General features: G+C 39.6%; 1 protein-coding gene across 15 annotated transcripts in view; it reads left to right on the top strand.

The window, feature by feature from the left end:
- The window catches only part of MCTP2 (multiple C2 and transmembrane domain containing 2), a 142232-nt gene that overhangs the window by 90848 nt on the left and 32400 nt on the right, over positions 1–18984 (top strand). For all 15 annotated transcript variants that reach the window (XR_007379170.1, XR_007379171.1, XM_048956634.1 and 12 more), the window contains 3 exons: positions 6556–6657; positions 7437–7511; positions 8259–8378. Coding sequence is in view for 13 of the 15 variants with exons in the window: in XM_048956634.1 (XP_048812591.1) it covers positions 6556–6657; positions 7437–7511; positions 8259–8378 (297 nt within the window). In the remaining 2 variants the exon portion in view is untranslated. The remainder of the gene's footprint in view (positions 1–6555; positions 6658–7436; positions 7512–8258; positions 8379–18984) is intronic.

Raw genomic sequence — 18984 nt, 5'->3', positions numbered from 1 at the left:
ATGTTTACAGGGAAGGAAAACTCTTAACATCTTTTATTCCATTTTTGATCACTTGGTTAATTTTTCCCCAAGTCCTCATATCTCTGATGTTCCTGGAAGAGAGTGGCTGGAGCAGCTGCTCTCCTGCAGACCCTGTGCTTGCCAAATGGTCTGCATGATCGGCAGCAGGCTGTGTGGGCTCACAGTGAGAAGATGTTAGAGTTGGATTTTCTGTTGATTTTATAGGCATTTGTCAAGTATCCCTTAGGAAGCATGTAACAAGGCAGAGCAGGGGAGTGCATGTGTGTGGTAATGTCCAAATTCTATTCAGCGTAGGTTTTTTGTCCAAAGTTTGAGACAAAAAATAAAATAAAAATTGTTTATGCTTTCCCTTGCCAACTGGTTTTCTTCCTTCCCATCCAAACTTCTCTGCCTCCTATTTCAGTCAAATCTAGCATAAATATATTCATCTCTGCTTCTGATTAAAAACATTTTGCACCTATTAACTTGGTTCAGACAGAGAATGGCAATTTTCTAAGCTCTTATTCTTGAAATGAGTATTTCGACGTATGTTGTGAATTTAGCTATAAATTTGAATCTATCCTTTGAACCATTTAGATAAATATGTTGAAAGCGAACAATAGTTAAAGATTCAAGGAAACCTCACAAATCATACAAGTTTAATTTCTTAGGCCTAATATTTGGCTTGCATTAGGTTCCTTTTTGAAATAGAAATGCATTTGCCTCTTTGTTCCTCTCATGTAAGTTAAAAATGCACTGGCCTGAGTTGTGAGCTGTCAGCACGTGAAATCAGTTTCCTTCAGGAACTGTTCATGGATGGCTCGATTTTCTTAGTGAAGAAATGCTTTGGATAGGGTATAGGATGGAGGGTTTGGAAAAGTTTAATTTGAAAGAAAACTTTGGTTTGAATGTGTCCAGAAGTCTTGCAGTGGCATTTTGCAAACATGAATACACCTTCATCATCCCATTAACTCAAAGTCTCTGTGATTTTTTTTGTGTATTAATGTTATGTTCGTGCTTCCCAGTCACCACTGACTGTGATCTAGGCTCATGGAATTCATTAATTAAGAAGCAAGCACATTTGGCAACAGAAGAAGAGCTTTAAAGTGACAGGAATAAAGCTGAAAACTTCACATTCTTTTGATGGGCATGACGACTGCATGGTTGCTTTGTTTCTCGTGGAGCTCTATTAATGAGCAGTGCAGACATGGATTTTGATAGCATTGTACCAAGTTTGGTGTTTTCTCTACGTGCAGATAGTTGTGGATAGAAGGAGTGAAGTAGTGATTTGCCTTTTGCCATTTTGCAAAAATGAAATCTAAATGCAGAGCTTGCTTTTTACTTTTAGCTTTTCTGTGTTAATCAACCTATGGCATTTTTTCTCCTGCCCTTCTTTATGTTGAACGATTCTCCACCTCTAAAACATGTAAATGAGACTTCGTCTCAAATAGTGTTCACAGCTCCAGATATCTGCAGTCACAGAAGTGGCAGATAAACTGAAAAAAATGCAAATTACTGCTACCAGTATTGAACAAAATGGAGCTCTGTTGTGCCAACGGTGACCTGGAGAATCTGGCTAGGAGAGGGATTGGGTTCTCAGACATTGGGCAATGAGAGGGAAAATCAGACCACTGAACATAGTAGGTTTTTGTGTTAGAAACTGAAGAAGACACAAGAAATGGAGAAGTAAGGCAAAAAGTTAAGTGCTTCAAGAAAGGAGTTTCATGGGTTTAGTGATTTTTCTTTTGGTAGGTTTTAGGGACTTGAACTAATTATGAAAGTAGTCCTTCCCATCTGTGTTCATTTGTGCCCTCGGTCTTACTGAAAGCAGCCAGGTTTCTGTCTGTAAGGCTCTGTCTTTTTTGCTTTGCTTCAAGAGGCTCCTGTCTCCTGGAGGGCTGCAAGCGAAAGGCATGGGATCATATCGTGTGCTTCAGTAAATCTTAAAGCAGGGTATATCAAATATCCTCATGTAGAAAGACCTTTGAGTGAAGAGTTGTATGGCAGGCTGGAATGTTTTTATCTACTGAGTTATCAGCTCAGAGTAGATTTCAGCTGCGCCCTTTTTTCAGCAAACAGGAAGAGGTCTCTGAAATGTTTCCAAGTGCGGCACAAGGTCGGTAGCTAAAGATACAGTGGAAACAACTAGCATGACTTTTGCAAGCTTAATTGTCTGAAACATGGCCTGGATTCAGAGAACAGACACCTGCCAGTTGTGATTACTTATCACTTGACCATAAGTATACAGCCTTTTGCAGGAGGAAGGTTTAGAGTTTGAGAGAGCTGTGGAAATGCTGAGCTTATATCACAGAGGCTGCTGTGCAGTAGATCATCTGTTCTGATTTTCACTTCTCTCACGAACCAGAAATGTTGGAATGAAGGTAAAAGGCATCGCTTCCAGAAAGAAAAGGACACCTTTTTTCTGAAATAAAATATTGCCTTGACAATGCTCTGCTTATTGAAGATAGTATTGATGGGACGATGTGGGTGTTTTTTGCTTGATTTTTTTTTTTTTTGAGTGCTACTTGAGGTCTTGGCCTCAGAGTGCTCCTGGGGCTTTCAGCATCTCCTCACTCTGCCTTGGAAGCTTGGCTGCCTGCTTTCAGACAATTGACCCCATACGCGTTCAGTCTTTGGACATCAACCCTCTATTGTACTTCGGGTCCTACAAATGGTTATTAAAAGCAAAATGTCTGGAGGAAAGAGTTTGGGATGAATGAATGGACATTTTGTATAAAATCTAATGAGCGTATATTATAAGGCTGAGGAGAAACAAAAAAAAACCTCCTTACTCATATCCAGGTGGATCAAATATGTGCCTTGCTTTCATCTTTTCCTGGGGAAATATGTCCTTTGATAAGAGAAGGTGTGTGTCTATAACGAGACAGCTTTATGTTATTCAGGGCAAATGGTATGACATTGTGCATCAGCAATGAGCTCAAGCAGGAATATCAGAGGTCCCAAATGCTTTAGATGAATTACCTTTGGAGAGTAGCCATTACCCTTTCTGCACGTCACGGGTGTTGATGTACAGAGGTTTAACCCAGCATTGTTCTGTCAGGTCATCGATATATGATATTGAATCTGCATCAAAGCTGGATACGGAGTGAAGTTTTCTTAAAATCAATGTACAAAAAAAAAAAAGCCACTAAACCATATTTCTTTGAGACAAGAGCAATGAAAAAACACCCTTTGCTGCGTAAGGGTCCTGTCTTCTCAGTGTTTTGTGTCATATCAATCTCGGCTTTCGCTATTTCATTAAAATTCCCAAGCGGTCAGAAGGTTGTTGCTTAATAGATTTAGCATTGGCTGGCTACATCAATACTGTGTTTAGTCACATTTGTTTTACTGGGGACATCTGTGGGAAGAGTTTAGCAAATATATTCACTCATTTGAAAGGAACTTGATGCACTTTGGGCCTTGACTGTGCTGTGGTCTCATGCACCTGAACATCTCCTTCCAGCTGGGAGGGCAAGCTGAAGCACTGCCAGAGGTTACCTCTGCTTGAAGTGCTCCTGTAGATAGAAATACAGAGTGCATGAAGAATTTTAGCTTTGCTTCCAGCTGGTAACTTCTGTATAGAGAAGGAAGCATGATACAGAAAAAGTAGTGAATTGTACTGTTGAAATAGTGCTGCAGGTATTTTGTCTTTCTGAGTTGATTCAGAACACAGAAATACCCCCAAATATCAGAAATTTTCATGGAGTGAGAATGTTGATTTTTTTTTTTTTTTTTTTTTTTTTTTTTTTTTCCTGATGGTAACTGTGTCTAATGAAGCTTATCAGTGGGATTGGTACTACTATCCTTCTGTGCTTATGGGCAGTCTTGATTGTTGATTGAACTCCAGTGTGTTCCATGCAGCTAACAAGCTTTCAAAGAATGCAAGCATTAGTATTACTTAAGGAGACATATATACACGTGTGTGAAATTAATAGGGGGATAATATTGATAATATCTCTTGAAGGACCTCACCTGTAGGTGTTTTCACTTTTAATTCCTATATTCCTTTCCATTCCATTCTTGATGCTTTTACATAAGTTAAACAATTTTAGACATGGCTATCAGGACTATTAGTTCAGGTATCTAGTGGAAGGTCTTTTGAGCAGCAGAGAAATTTGATCTTTCTGAATTGAGGTTCCTAGGACCTCAGCACAGGGTGCAACATTGTCCGCAGCTGGAGAGAACATGTGAGTGGTTTTTGCAAATTCCTCTATGGGAGGAGGAAGAAATGGATCCCAAATAAGATTAATATGACTGCTTGTCTCTTGAGACAGAGGGAAATGTTGAACAGAATCTAAACTCTGGCCCAAGAACAGAATAGTTCTGGATGCTCTCTTCTGAGCACAGTTCAGACGTGCTGTCAATTCAATCTCTATGCAATCATGGGTGTTAGAGTTACCTTACACCTTTTGCTGAGCTGCACTGCCATAGCATGTTGCCAAAACTTTTGAGAGACTTCTGTTTGACTTTTTTTTTTATCAAGGTTTTTTTCTCTTCATCCAAATGAAAATGCCAGTTTATAGCCAATTGCTCTTTTCTCTTGTACTTCTCTCTCCTTGAAGAAGGTCAAAAGCTAGGAAATCTGTATTAATTGCGAGACCTTCTCCTTCCTTTTATTTTTTTTCTCACTGAATTTAGCAGTGTGTGCAGTGTCCTTCCTTACTGGCTGTGCTCTTAAAATATGTTGGTAAGAAATATATCCAGACAGATTTCCACGTGTCCTTACTGCTGAGTTATGGAAGCATTTCATCCTAAGAATAAAAAGTTGTGAGAACTTTTTGTAACTGAAATACATGAAAATTCAGCCCCCAAATTCATAAATAAGAAGAATCAACAGTTACGCAGTGTTGATATGCACTGGATATCTCTGCCTCTGCAGACACGCTGCTAGGAACAAACCTTCTTCTTCTATGCCTTCTTCTGGTGCCATTGCATTAGATCAAAGCAATAATAATCTCAAGCCAAGTCCATTTGGCCTTTTATCTCTTCTCAGACGAAATGCAATTTTCAGTTTGGAAAATGAAGCATCTTTAGTTTCTGAATAACTTGGAGTGGTTTTGTTTTCATCCCATATCTTTTAAAACTGTTTCTGCCTTTGCTAGGAGGTGGTGATGAGGGAACTGTTGAAGTAGCAGAATCCTTTCTGATGGGTAAACAGTACTTTATATGGCAGTTGGTCTGAGGACCATCTGATATGAGTGATCCTACAAACGGGGTTGGCCACTTCCTTTGTCTTTAACTCCAACCCTTTGTGTTTGTCCTTACATTGAAGGCAGGTTCGTGATCGGTGCCTGTTACTATTAAAGAGACTCTGCAATTGATTGCATGGCTCCCAGCATCCTGTTAAGCTCAGCTTTGGATGAAAGCATAGTAAAAGCTGGAATTCCTGTTTGGACCCTGTTGAGGATGCGAACTTGGGCTTTATGAGAGCCTTCTTCCTTTTTAACTGTCAGCCAGGAAAGCCGTCTACCCTTCGACGAGCTGTTTGGTACAGAAAGGGTGGAGCAGCATTGGGAAGGAAAGTGACCTTTCCCTTGTAACGTGAAATCGCTTGGTTCCTATTATGCCTTTTTTTTTTCCTCCTTACTCATTTCTGCCATGGTTTATACGAGTGCCTCTTCTAAATGCCAGAGCAGCAATAGCCGTTTTAAATATGGTTGCAATTTCATGCCCCCAAATTTCCTCCGTTATCTTTAATCTTTGATCATTACAGTCCCTGAATGTAGCTTTTTGGTAAGCTGCAGTTTTTTATGTTACTGCTGTTTAGAATTAACTGGTCTGCTTCCTAAAAAGCCAAATGTTTAATCAATACATATCCTACTGTGTATAATAAATACATTTCTGCCATCACTTTCAGAAGAGAGAATGCTTTTGATTTGAGCCAAATAGTTTACAAAATGGTGAGGGAGGGAGGTTGTTTTTCTTTTTATAGGCGTTTAATGTGATAGGGCCAACCGGCAGATTAGAGCATGGAAATGGTATTGAAATTCAGAGGTGGGGGGAGAAGTCTCTTACGTGAATTAGTTAATTTTGAACATTTGTTACATTAACATTCATTCCACTTAAGCTGATTAATTTCTTTGGATTGTGTTTGTTTCCTGGGTAATAATTTGACAACCTTGCAGTAAGTGAAGCATTTGAAGTGAGTTCGTGTACTGGGGTGTGCAGTAGGTGGGTAAGTTGTTGTCGTGGCTCTTTTTCTGAACTTTGGAAGAAAAATTCCATTTTCAACCTGTAATAACGGAGGCTGATTACTTCCCATCAACTCACTGGCTTCCAGGGCAGAATTTTCAAACTGGTTATTGCATGCACTGCTCTACTATAAAGTACAAGGTTTGTAAATTAAAGTTGGACCATAAGAGATTTAATCTGCAATTTTATAGGTCTCTAATCCAATGGTCATTTTGTATTTCAGGCTCTGAGTATATTATCATGGTTTGGGGAGGATTTTTGTGCTTGTGAGGTGGTTTTTTTTTTTTTGGTAGTGTCTTTTAAAATTACATTGTAAATTACAGCTGGGAAAATATTGATGCTTTTTCTCTTCCCAATCTATAGATCAGAAATGGCAAACAAAGTTGTTACATGCTGAAGAATAAAGACTTGGAACGTGCTTCAAAAGGAGTAATTTACTTAGAGCTGGATGTCCTATTTAATCCCGTAAGTTAAAATATTTTCTCTTTGCTTATCATTTGTGTAAGAGATGTGGAAATATATGCACCTGGGAGGGAGGTAATCGATCCTTTGAAAGCAGGAACCGAGCGGGAAAAGTCCTGACCTCACTGCATCTGGTTGCAATGTTTCATACTGTGGGTGAAGAGACATTGGCACATCCTAACGCGACAGCCCATCTGGGTCGATGGAACAATGCAGGGGCACTTCAGGACTTACAGTGACCACAGGAGCTTTAGGAAGGAGGTGTCAATTGCCATACACCAGGGCTTCGTTTGCAGCAGCCAGAAAAGGGCTTAATGTTTAGATTATTATGCATTACTTTTAACACCTACTTCCTCCCAAAAAAGCTGACCCACAATGTTCTCTTCCCAGGGTGTTGACAGGAAAATTAATGAGGCATGTATGTGGTGCACTTAGTTTTTAGGTGGCTGAGTCAGTCTCAATTGTTTATGCCCTCCAGCTTTGCTGAATGGAATCCCATTTGTTAAGGCCTTTGTGGGCTGTGCCGCAGCTCTGCCTTTGCCAGCCCTGTGGTACAGTGAGAGTGGTTAGCAAAACTCCAGGGAACAGGGCAGAAGCAGTCCAGGTTCTTCCACCTATACGTATTGAATGTGCAGGATGATGAATACTTATTTCATTTCCTCCGTAAGGTGCCCTCTTGATTTCTTTTAGTCTTCTCCTAGAAATCCCTTAAAAGAGAGAAAAATCCTAGTGCTATAAAGAATAATGAATTTAAAAGTACATGACTTTCTTATTTATTTTAGATCAAAGCAACTATTAGAACATTCAAGCCCCGTGAAAAGCGCTTCACTGAGGAGAACCGCAAATTTTCTAAGAAGGTAAAGGTTATCTCTGGGCTCAGCTCTGATGCTTACTTGGGAAAGATTTGAGTTACTGTGGCCATGAACAACACCCATTTACATGTAAAACACTGAACACATGTAAATTCTGTGCATTTTGCTGTGTTTAAAGGCTTTCTGATCTAATTTGCATCAGTAGTTCGGCTTTGTGCCTCAGAACAGGGAAAATGATAGTTGTGGGTAATGCACGGTTAAAAGCACCTGAAGCAAAGCACAAGCCCTGTTCTTTTATTTCGGAAGGAAGAAACCAGATTTACATTAGTTAAAAACTCTACAGATTTTAGAACGATGACTGTTATCCTTTTAAAAACAAAGCTAAAATTCTCATATTTATTTCTGTGGATGAATCTAAAACATAGAGAAGAGGTTCTGTGTTTGGATTAAATTATGTCTAGTCCTTAGTAATGAGGCATTACTATATTATGGAAATTGCAAGGGAATGTAGGTAGGTTTCTGTTACTGTTCTATTTAGTTTTGGCAAGATGTTGTTTTTGTTTTTTTCTTTTTGCTTTATTTTCTGATGAATAAGGAAAATCTGGGAGGTATGAGTGTAATCAGAAAGCAGACAGGAGCAGGAGAGTGCCTTTGAAATAGAAGCTTTATTTGTAATATGTGCCCTGGCATGCATTTGTAGCTTAAATTATCCCTGTTTCTGAAGCAATGGTAGGATATTAGAGTGTTTGATTAAACTCTTCTCCTCCCCTCCTCCCACTCAATATTTATCAGATCTTATCGAGGAATGTTGATCGTGTGAAAAAAATCACCATGGCAATATGGAATACAATACAATTCCTTCGGAGCTGTTTTCTCTGGGAGTCCACGGTAAAGAGTATGATAGCATTTGTGGTAAGTGGATTTCTTCTTTTATTGGATGTGGCTAAGTGATATAAGATCTTGAGTGTTAAGGTGCCATCCTCTCCACCAGTCCAAAGCCATTTATCGTTTGCAGTTATTGGTATTTTGTAGCTACACGGCTGCAGGGTGTGCAGTTTTCAAAGGCAGCCAGGTCAGTGTTAGGTCTGCTGGACGTGGAAATTGAACCTTCAGAAGCAGCCTTTTTTCGCTATGCGCAGAGGCTCTTGTTGACCTGGGCCACCCATGTGTGGTCGGTGATAGACTGTAAGGGCTGTGACCGTATGGCTGTTCTATATTGCTGTTTTGGCCCTTCCAGAGCATGGAAATTGGATGGTAGGAGAGAAGAGAGATGGTGGCTGAGAGAGTAGGCACCATCTGCAGTGAGATGTCGTTGGTTGTCATGATGCATGAGGAGGCAGTTAGCTGCAGGTTACCAATGTCTGCTCTGCCTGCTGCTACCACACAGCATGCTGCATGTCCCCCTGGCACATGAACAGTTTTGCCAGTTGCAAATTTATCCCCTTAATCATCACAATACATTTCTTTCTTTTTTTTATAAATTAAATATTTATAAATATGAAAGGACAGAGAAAGGCTGGTCAATGAGTTCTTCTCTCTGCAAACAAAAAGCCAAATTCTCTACCTGCCATTCCCACTCTCTCCATTTTCCTCTTGGTAGTAAGCACCCCATTTGCAGTTTTCTCATAATCCATGCAAGCACAGAAAGGTTTTGCATGGTTTTGATTCAGTGGTGTGACATTTTCTTCGTGCTTGAAATGTTTGGCGTGCCATTAAAGGTTGCAAAATCATTTTGTGGTGGTCCAGCATGCAAAAAGAAAGCTTTTGAGTGCTGATTAAGTAAAAGGACAGCCACGTCTTCAAGATTTCTCCTTTTATACTCTCTGTGCATTTTAAATCACCTAAAGGCTCTTTAGAGGAAGACACTTCACAGTGTATTTCTTACAGATAAGTAAAGTGATGGAAAGAAAATCAGAGCAAAGACCCTGCAAGTTATAGACATGACATGCACTTTAAGATAGGACAAGAGGATCTTTTCTGTGTGTTTTTTTTCTGCTTATTCAAATCATATCTAGCATTAGTGGCTCAAGAGCTGCTTACTAATACGTTAAAATGTTGTCTTCTTTGAAGACAGAGATGCTAACTGATATACTGTAGGTTGTGCACAGATACATTGGAAGTGCTCAGAGAAAGAAAACTTAAATCAACCTAGCCTTGCCCTTTGGGCTTTAAGATGGTGGCTTTCTGGAAAGAGTTGGAGCTGCTATGCATGCATGTTTGTTTGCAATATTTGGTAGCTCTGAAACTTCTCTCCATGTTGTGAAAGAAATCTACATGATTGTGCAAGGAATTGTATGGTTGTACACACAGGCTGCAAAGGTAGTAGGGACATAGGTAAAATCCCAGTGCCAACACTGTTCCATCACTGTTAAACAGGAACCTAACCATGTGCTCAGGAGATTTTCTCCGTCAGGAAATAAATAACTTGTGAATTAAGGCTGTGAAGTTTGTTTTTCTGGACTTAGGAAAAGTTTGTAAGTGGTAGAAAGGTATAAAAATAAGAATCTGGGAAAGTGGGTCCACAGAAAAAGGAATTCATTCAAGGTGAAAAGGAAGATGAACAAAAGAAGTGGTACGTTACAAGTTACAGATGTTAACATCTTTACTGGGTAACATAATGCTCCTGGTTTCCTACAGGAAGTGGGTAGTGGGAAGGGAATAAAATGCACTACTAAGGATAATACAAGCAGATTTCTTCTACAAACCAGAAGTTAAGTGTATTTGATCTTTTCCACATGGCAGTGATTCCATTTAGGCATTTATAATGAAGTGTTAATACCCTATCTTTTGCTGTTTCCAGGATGTGCATTCATAGTTGGGAAAATATATACACAGCAAGATAGGTGCTATACCCCACTGCCCTGACGTGTACCTGTAATCCAGTCTTTAACAGTTAAAAAAAAAAAGTATGTTAAAATAAGTCATTTTTAAAATCACTGTCCTCCACCAAGCAACTTACGAATACTTTCTTAGAATCAGCTTGCCCTGAACCATGCTGTTCTTAGTAACATCCTGCTTGTATCTGGCACTAGAAACCAGAGGTGGGGAAGGTGCACAAAGCTCCTCACTCAGCTGGGAGAAAATATTTGTAAGAATTAATCAAAAGCATTGCAATAGGAGCTCGCATGATATCTTGCACCTTGCTGTTTTAGTCTTCATTACAGTGCACCTCCTTGCCTGTTAGTACTGACAGCTTCCAAGTACAACAAGGATGTTTGCTGCTACGTTGGGGCACACAAAAGAAAAAGAGAGAGGAAATGGCAGGCAGGACCCAAGCGGATGAGAAAAATGCTATCGTCATGTTCACCTATTTATGTGTCATCCCAAGCTAATATGTTGATATACTGGCTAAATAGGCACTTGCAGAAAGTGTTGCTGTAATGTTAACAGTGTTCTTCTACTGGGAGAGATCTTAAGTCTTTGTGTGTTCTCCATCATGTACTCCATGGAACATACTCCTCAAAAGGGGCTTTCTTTTGAAGGTGTTCCAAAACATACTGTAGTGTATGCCTTTATGGTTCTGTTTGTGTGCCTAGCACTCCCCATATCATACCCTGAACAATTTGTTCCTGGTTTCCCAAGCAAATATTGTGGTGTTAGCTTTGTCCACCTCGCTCCTTCTTTTTGTCACCTTTCTTCGTTGAGGCATCACTTCTGCACTGTGTTAACGGTGCCCAAAAAACAGGAGCTGCAAGGTGAAATGTGCCTGAGGGAATGTCTGCTTACATATCAACTCATATATCCATGTCATAATAAGTTGTTTGCTTTTCCCACTTGTTGATATGAAAACTTGTGTTACCTTTCCAATATGCTTCCAAGCTGAATGCCTGCTTCTACCTTCTAGTTGCATGACCTCTCTGCTTGCTCTTCTCCCTCTTCTTACCAAGTTGGTTGTAGAAGTCCATAATCAGAACTTAATCATTTCTACTGCACAATATGTATTTTAAAAATATTTTAAGACTTAATTTTAGTCACAAGAATGATTTTCGTGAGGAATTATGCATCGTTGAACGTTGTGCTTGTGATTTTATACAACGTAATTACACCTTTTATTGACAGTTTTCCTCTGAATTAATGGTAATTATGTCATTTAATGAAATTACAGTAATTGCTTAAAAAAAAAAAAAAGAAAAAGAAAAAACAAAACAACAAAAAAACCAACCAACTATAATCCAGAGCAGATTGAAAGGATATATTGACTGGAATTTTTTACGATCATATATATGTATTTTGGTGAAGTTTGTGTGATAGATGCGAGACATCGACATGTTCAGGCAAACGATGGGGAAGCAGCCGCTGTGGCACTTCAGGTGTGACTGGCAGCACTTGCTGGCAGTGTGCTTCAGGGTCCCTGCACATGAACCCCTGCCAGAATACTTCATTTTTACTGGTGATGTGTCCCCCTGCATCAGGTTCAGGCCTCTGCTAATCAGGGCTGTTGCCAGGGTAGTACAGGTGGGAGCTGTATTTCAAGCTCTGCCCTAGCTAGTAGCCAGACCAGTGAACAGCATGCATGGGCAGTATTTATTTTATTTTGCGGTGACATTACAGGGTAATTATTTTATATGGGATACTACCATCACAGGGAAGGAATATATGATGATGCAGTGTAATTGTGGTTAAAATGTGGAGTTTCTGGTCAAACTGTCTGTAGTTATTTAATGGTGCACAGCTGGGAAAATGACAGGCATGGAACCATTTTGGAGTGTTTGGGTTTCCCAAAAGCCAGCTAATTCAGGGGTAGGGAAGCATTGGGATTTGAGATGTCCAGCAGAGCTGCTGGGAGCTATGGACGCAACAGCAAACCCACACGTAAGCTTTTGTACTCTTTTCTGGAGAGGTGGGATGTTGGCACCCTCTCCAGTTCAGAGCTTCAAACCTTTCTGTAAATCAGAAGGAGCTGGAGGATGCCCAACTTTCTGGCATTAGCCAGTTGGGGCTTTGAGAGCCATGGGGGACGCTGGCTGGGACTGCACTTTACCAGATTGTGTTGGTCCTACCCTTGGATAACATGGAAAGTTCAACCCATGAGCTCAGCAGCTCACGTACGTTGGGGCAGTGCTTAGCATGCCCTTTAATGTGCAGCCACTTAAGTTTGTGATATGGGAGCTGGATCTGAGCCCAGTTAAACACATCTTGTAGAGGAGACACCAGCCATCTTAGTAGACATGAATAATTTTTAATCCCCCTTTGAGTTGGGCTATATTTATACTCATGACCTAAAGACGAAAGGCTGAGAGCTTGTTGACAGTGGCTTCTAAAATCACTAACTGTGCATCAGTAGGAGGGGAATATACTTTTCCCTCAGGAACGATGTTTGTTAACTCAAAATTTAAGTATTCTGAAATTAGCTTGAGGTGGATCTTTTATTCTGCATACGGGCAAGCATCTTCTGAATGTTATGCTGAGACTTTTCCAAGCAAAATGTTCTAATCCTGTTTGTACTAAATATAATGCCGCACTGGACATGACAACAGAATACTGGTAGAACATCCAGTTTAAGTCATGTGTTGCTTTGCAACACGAGAAATCTACGGAGAAATGAGACCAATGACATTCAAACAACTGAGGATAGAGTCTGAGTGTTGCCAAGCATCTCTCAGACCTTGGCCAACCAAGCGAAAGATAGAATATAAGTTTCACCAAGAATTCATGCATGAATTACCAATAGGTGGTAACAATTAACCTGCAGGGAGTTGAAGGAACATATAACTCTTACATTACCTTCCCCAAATTTTTATATGCTACTTGAGCAGCCCACTGAGTTTGAGCAGGCAGTTCTCTGATACAAAGGACAAGCCAAACCGTCCCACTACTACATGTGTAACCAATGAGAATGGTATAGTCTTTTTGTTCTCTCTTTCTTTAATTCTTGTAGCTGAAGATGAAATATAAATCATTGTTCCTAAACTATTTGGGAACAGCATTAAAGTAATGGTAGATTAAAATGTCTCCACATTAAAAAGCAAAATAAAATGAATAGATGTAATCCTAAAGAGAGAAGAATGAGTATTCTTCAAACACTGAATAGGGAACTTGGAAAAGAAGCTGCTTTAAAAAAATAAAAGTATTAATGCAAAAGAGATGGCCTCACTTGGGCTTTACTGTAGAGTTTTTGCTGAGGGCTTTTCTCAGCCCACTTACAGCTTGTGTTTTGCTGTTTTGAAGAATCAGTCGGCAGAGGAGTGGATGCAGTCCCTTTTTTAAATAGGGAGGCTGAGAAACATCGCTGTGATAGAATTCCTTTTTCATATTGAAGACTAGAGATAGTGCTGGAGGAGCAGTCAGAGGCAAGGTTTCAAGAATTTGACCTAGCAACTAATTTTTCAGAGCCCCTAGTATTTCCTCTGCTCTTTCCCTCTGCGAATCCCTGGCAAAGGTACACCTCTCAAATTATTGTCTTGAATTCCCGTGAAAGGGCTGGATCAGAGATGTATTTTTATTTCGGGCTATTATATATCCCTGTAAAAGCATTTTTCTAATGACAGAGGAAATGTTTACATCCTGCTTCCTCCACGCTGATCATGGCAGTGCCTGTGAAAATCCAGTGTTTGTGCACACGAAGCTGTTACAAGCACGTTACCTGACACATGCAAGTAACAGCTCGGATGAGAAACGGGCTTCTCTATGCAATTAAAGGAGGTGGTTTTGCATTTCTCCCAGCAGTTTTTACATTTCCAGTATTATCCTTCTGTGCTTTAGGAGGATACGGTTGAAGCCTGAGATCCCAGGCTTTGCTGCAGCAGTTAAAATTCCTGGAATAGCAACAGCAGTATTGGTGATGCTGAGAGCCGCACAGCAAAGTAAACACATGTTATTTCCAGCTCTTTCAAAAATGCAAGAACAAACAAGGACAAAGTTAATAGGGAAATAACTACTTAGAGGCTTGACAGCACTATAAACAAGATTTAAAAAACAAAGTTTGAAGCTTTGGAGTCGGAATGGGATGGGGCATAGCAGAGACTGATACGAAGATCCTTAATTTAACTTTGCAGAGGCGAGGTGGTCTGAGTCTCAAGCTCAACAGTTCAGGGAGTTTCTTTTTACCAAAACAAACAAAAAAACAGCAACAAAAAAGGAATCTGAGGAATACTAGTCATCTCTTCTGGGACTGCTTACCAAGTCACTTGCTCTCTATGGCGAGTCCCTTGCTTTTTGGGGGTTGGGGAGCTTCAATAGCTGCACTTTCTTGTGCTGCGTACAGCATACTTGTATGCATTGCATTCTCACTCAGTCCTCACTCAGACCCCTGTATCTCTGCCTCCCCCTCTTCCTGTAATTGCATTATGTTGTTACTCGATGACAAAGCCTTTTAATACATCGCTTGTGCGCTTTAAACTTTATGGTCAGACTGTTAAGTTAAAAGCCCAATTCTGCCATAAGCCAAGCTTCTCTACAGCTGGTCAGTAGGAACGTGCATGCGGGCATCCAGCAAGGGATTAAAAGGCAATGTGGAAGGATTTCAGCTTTGTTACAATGTGTAGATGTATCCTTAGAAGGTGTCCGTATTAACATATGTTATCTATCTGCCTCCGGAGCAGAGTTAGAAATAGCTCGTTTTCATCTGTTTGGCTGTCTAATGACAGCCCACAAAGCCAACCCCAAATGTGCCAACATTTTGCTTAATTAAAAAAAGTACGAAGGAGAAAAGGGGCTCTCTATAGCTAAAACCTGAGCTAAATGCATCTGAAAACAGTTCCGACCGGCTTTCTGCTCGAGTTGTGACCTGTTGGAGAACTCTGCTCAGTGCTTGCATTCCCAGCTAATTTGATATTGCCTTTTTTTTTTTTTTTGTGGCTGAAGCTTTGTCGTTTGTTTCTAAGCTGTCATTTTTATTAGTCTCCCTGGCTGATCTTTTTGGGCTCTCGTCAGGTGGTGCATGTTCTCCATTGTCTGCCTGGTCTTGGCAAGCTATAGGTCCTTTTATTGCCATATGACGTGGGCGTGCTTGCAGCAGTAGCCTGTAATTATACCCACCACAGGTGACAGTTACAAGAGAGCTTTGGTAATAATTTTAGCTGCCTGATCTGATGTTTATGAAGAAAGAGCCCTCTCTGTGGTCTGGCTGGAGTTTGCTATATTGTATTGTACTTTAGCTGTTTGATTTATGAAGCTCTTTCTTTTTTAATATATAACGTCTTGTGTTTTTTGAAGTCCTGAAGTTTTGTTAGAGATGATTGTTGCTCTTATAATGCTTTGTACGTTTTCTATTTATTTCGTATATATTGCATTTGTTTTGCTTTTTTTTCCAGCAGGGTAAAATCCAGCCTGTTGTTGGCTTTATTTGTTTGTCCAACATTGCTGAGCTCCTGTTTCCAACCACGCGTTAACAGATCTGCTGTGTGCTTCCATTTATTAATCTAGACACAGATTAGCATTAAATTGCTTTTTTTTTTTTGTCCTTGGGTTTTAATTGTTTTATAAAGATGAAATTTGCTGTCCAGAAAGATGGCGTGAGTTCCTTCACTTTCAAAGTTGAAATTAACTCAGAATACAAATCTCCATCCCAACATTGGGAACTTGGTGCAAAACATCTGGGAAAGACTGAACTGCACATTGCCTGAAAGTTGGCTTTTCTGCAGTTCTTTTTCTTGTTTCAAATTCCTTAGAGGAACTTCACATAAAGTGTCCAGCATCTTCTGATTTTGTGAGAAAGCAGTGATGTGCATTTCCTATCAATCAAAGAATAGATTGGGAAAAAAAAAAAAAAAAAAGCAGAAATTTTTCTTTCTTTTTGCCAGTTTATTTTGTCATAAATTGTTGATTTGCCATATCAGGAACCAGCCGCTTGTTTTCCCATATGCCTTTGCTTTTTCTGGAAGTTCAATTTATTAGCAGATTAGAAATTATTGAAACAATGGTAAAAGTTTGTACTTGAAGTTCAGAGAGGGACGTGTCTGAGAAAGACTCGTGTTGAGCAGGAGTGTGGGAGAGAAACTACTTGCTCACTGCTACTGGAAATAGCCGAGTTTCAGAAGCTTATGCATAGAATTCCCTTAGTTGCATAGGGCTGTGCACAATACAAACTGTATGGGAAAAGGTATCAGCTCAGGCCAAGCGTCTGCTGTTCTTGATGTAAGATAGTGGAGAAGTTGAGAGGGGAAAAAAAGTCCATAATGTCTATTAGGAAATGAAATTTTCATTAAAGGTAAGAATTATCCTACTTTCTTAGTGTGCTTTCCCCCCACCAGAATTCAGGTGCATTGATTTTTCTTTCAGTGAGGGTCTGCTTGGTTTGGTCTCGTTCACATTACTTTGACCCAGCATCTCTTAGTACTTTAAAGAACTCAGTTTTACAGGAAGGTTGTAGATGTTGACTATTATTTCCCTTGTTGTTGATGGAGTAACCTTGTCAATACTTCGTGGTTTTTATTTTTTCTCTAAAAAAGGCAAATCCTTTATTTATAGCACATAAAAATTATATAATCTTAAAACAGCTCATTCCCTGGAAATAGTCACGTTTTACTCATCTGTAACAAGAGAATTAGTAGAGAAGTATGTAGGGGATTCCCATATGTGATGGGAAGTCACCCCAACTCTGTCGACTTCTGCAAACTTCTGTTATTTAACATGGGTTAGAAAGTAAGTCCTGCTCCAATATGAGCAACAGCATTTCCGAAGAGGAGGAAAATCCTGTAGGTGGCGATGGCCTCTCATGAATGAGCCGGCTCTGACGCTCCTGCTTTTGTCAGATTTTTCTGTCAGGTTTTCCTTCTTCTTGCTTGAACTATTTTATTTTTAATTCAATTCTCTCGTTCTCTCGGCGCTAATCTAACACTAGTTGCAGAAATGTTGACAACTGGAAGAAATTTCATGTTTGAAGGTAACGCAATGTTTTGGTTTTATGATGGAGACAGATGCACCTTGAGGGGTTTCTCTGAAAGCACTCTACTACTTTTTTTTAAATGAGAAAGAGTTGGATCCTTTACAGGATCTGAGAATAAAAGAGGATTAGTGCAGACGCTATTGAGGAAAGACATTTTTTTCAGCCTATTCTCTTTAGTTTTACTTCTTTTCACTAGCAACTAAGAACTGCTCTGACTGAGGATGGTCTTAAGCAACTGGGACGTTTCTAGGGTGTGGAACATAAGGTTGTTGAAGGATAAAAATCATAATAAAAGTATCCTATGTCAGAATATTATTTGTTGTTTTTTTTTTTTTAACTGCAGAATCCCAGAAATCTATTTTTAAAAGTTAGTCCTATTGATTATTAATTCTTTACTGCTGCAGTAGTCAAACTAATTAGACTGGCACCAGTAGCATCCCTGAGTTTTGATTTCCTTTCTCCCTGCTTCATTAGAATTTAGTGTATAAGTCTTAATGGTGACATCCACATTGTAGTAAAGCTTAGCTTGGTGGCAGGTGCTTTTTTTTTGTTTCAAATGCTGTGCTGTGATTTTAGTAAATATGTAGGGCATACGGTGTTTTGTACCACTCTAATATGCTATTTTATTTTAGCATTAACTTTACCCGCGGAGCACCAGCATGCTTAATGAGAGATGAGTGCCATATGTGAGCAGAAGTGTCCACAAAAACAACAACAAAACAGCCTTTATCTGCTCTGCTAGTTGAGATGCAGAACTTTCTGCTTGCTTTTTGAGAGAAGTCGCTGTCTTCTGTACTTTCCTTCAGCTTTCATCTTTTAATGGAACAGAGGAGCTGCACAGCTTTGTATCAGAGCCAATTGTCAACTTTCATTAGATGTAGCCTATTGTTTGTTCAGATTAGAAATAACTGCATTACACTTTGACTTTGAAGACTTGTTTCTTTTTAAATATACTAGCTATACATGACCTTTTTGTCATTTTTGATGCACTTGGCTCGGCAAATTTGAGGTACACGTTTAAACAGCAGCAAGAAGCATTTGTAATGCAAGGACTTCACAAAAGGCACTTTCTGTAGTTCTAGAAAAGTGAAACAAAGTCCTGCAGCTAATGCAAACTATTCGTAAATAAATATAAAGTGTTCTTAGCTAGCGTTGTACATCAAATCCACGGCATGGGGAGAAGAAAGACCTCCGACCCCTGATTTAGCAGTGGGTGGCAATTCAGTTCTTTGTAAAATCCCGTTTTGCATCGTCCTCGTGAGGAGTGTTCAGACGTGGCCTCTGTCAGAAAGTGATGGCAAGGAGCTCTGATTCCATTAGAAAAATGCGCTGAGCAAAATTTTCTTAAAATGTTTAGAATATTAAATGAGAAATGCTAATATCACTGTCTCAATTACGTATTTTTTTTGTTTTTGCCCGTCAGGAGCAATGCCCGTCAGGAATTAGATGGTGACTTGTTCTAGCAGTTAAGAAAACATCCCCAGATACTTTATTGCACACATTTGGGAAAATTATTTGCAATGATGTATTTCAATTTCCTTAATAAACTAGAGCTGTCTTCCTTTCCCTCAAGTCCCTCCACAGGGGCTAAAGAAATGGAGTATTTTGAAATTATTATCAGATAACTGTTTCTACAAATGAAGAACTAATGTACGCCTTTTAAGATAGATTTATATTGCAAAGCTGGGAAGT

Source organism: Lagopus muta, chromosome 10 (assembly GCF_023343835.1).
Source record: "Lagopus muta isolate bLagMut1 chromosome 10, bLagMut1 primary, whole genome shotgun sequence".
NCBI classification, from domain to species: domain Eukaryota; kingdom Metazoa; phylum Chordata; class Aves; order Galliformes; family Phasianidae; genus Lagopus; species Lagopus muta.
Note: the sequence above shows the minus strand (reverse complement) of the source record. Positions and strands in the feature narration are given on the sequence as shown.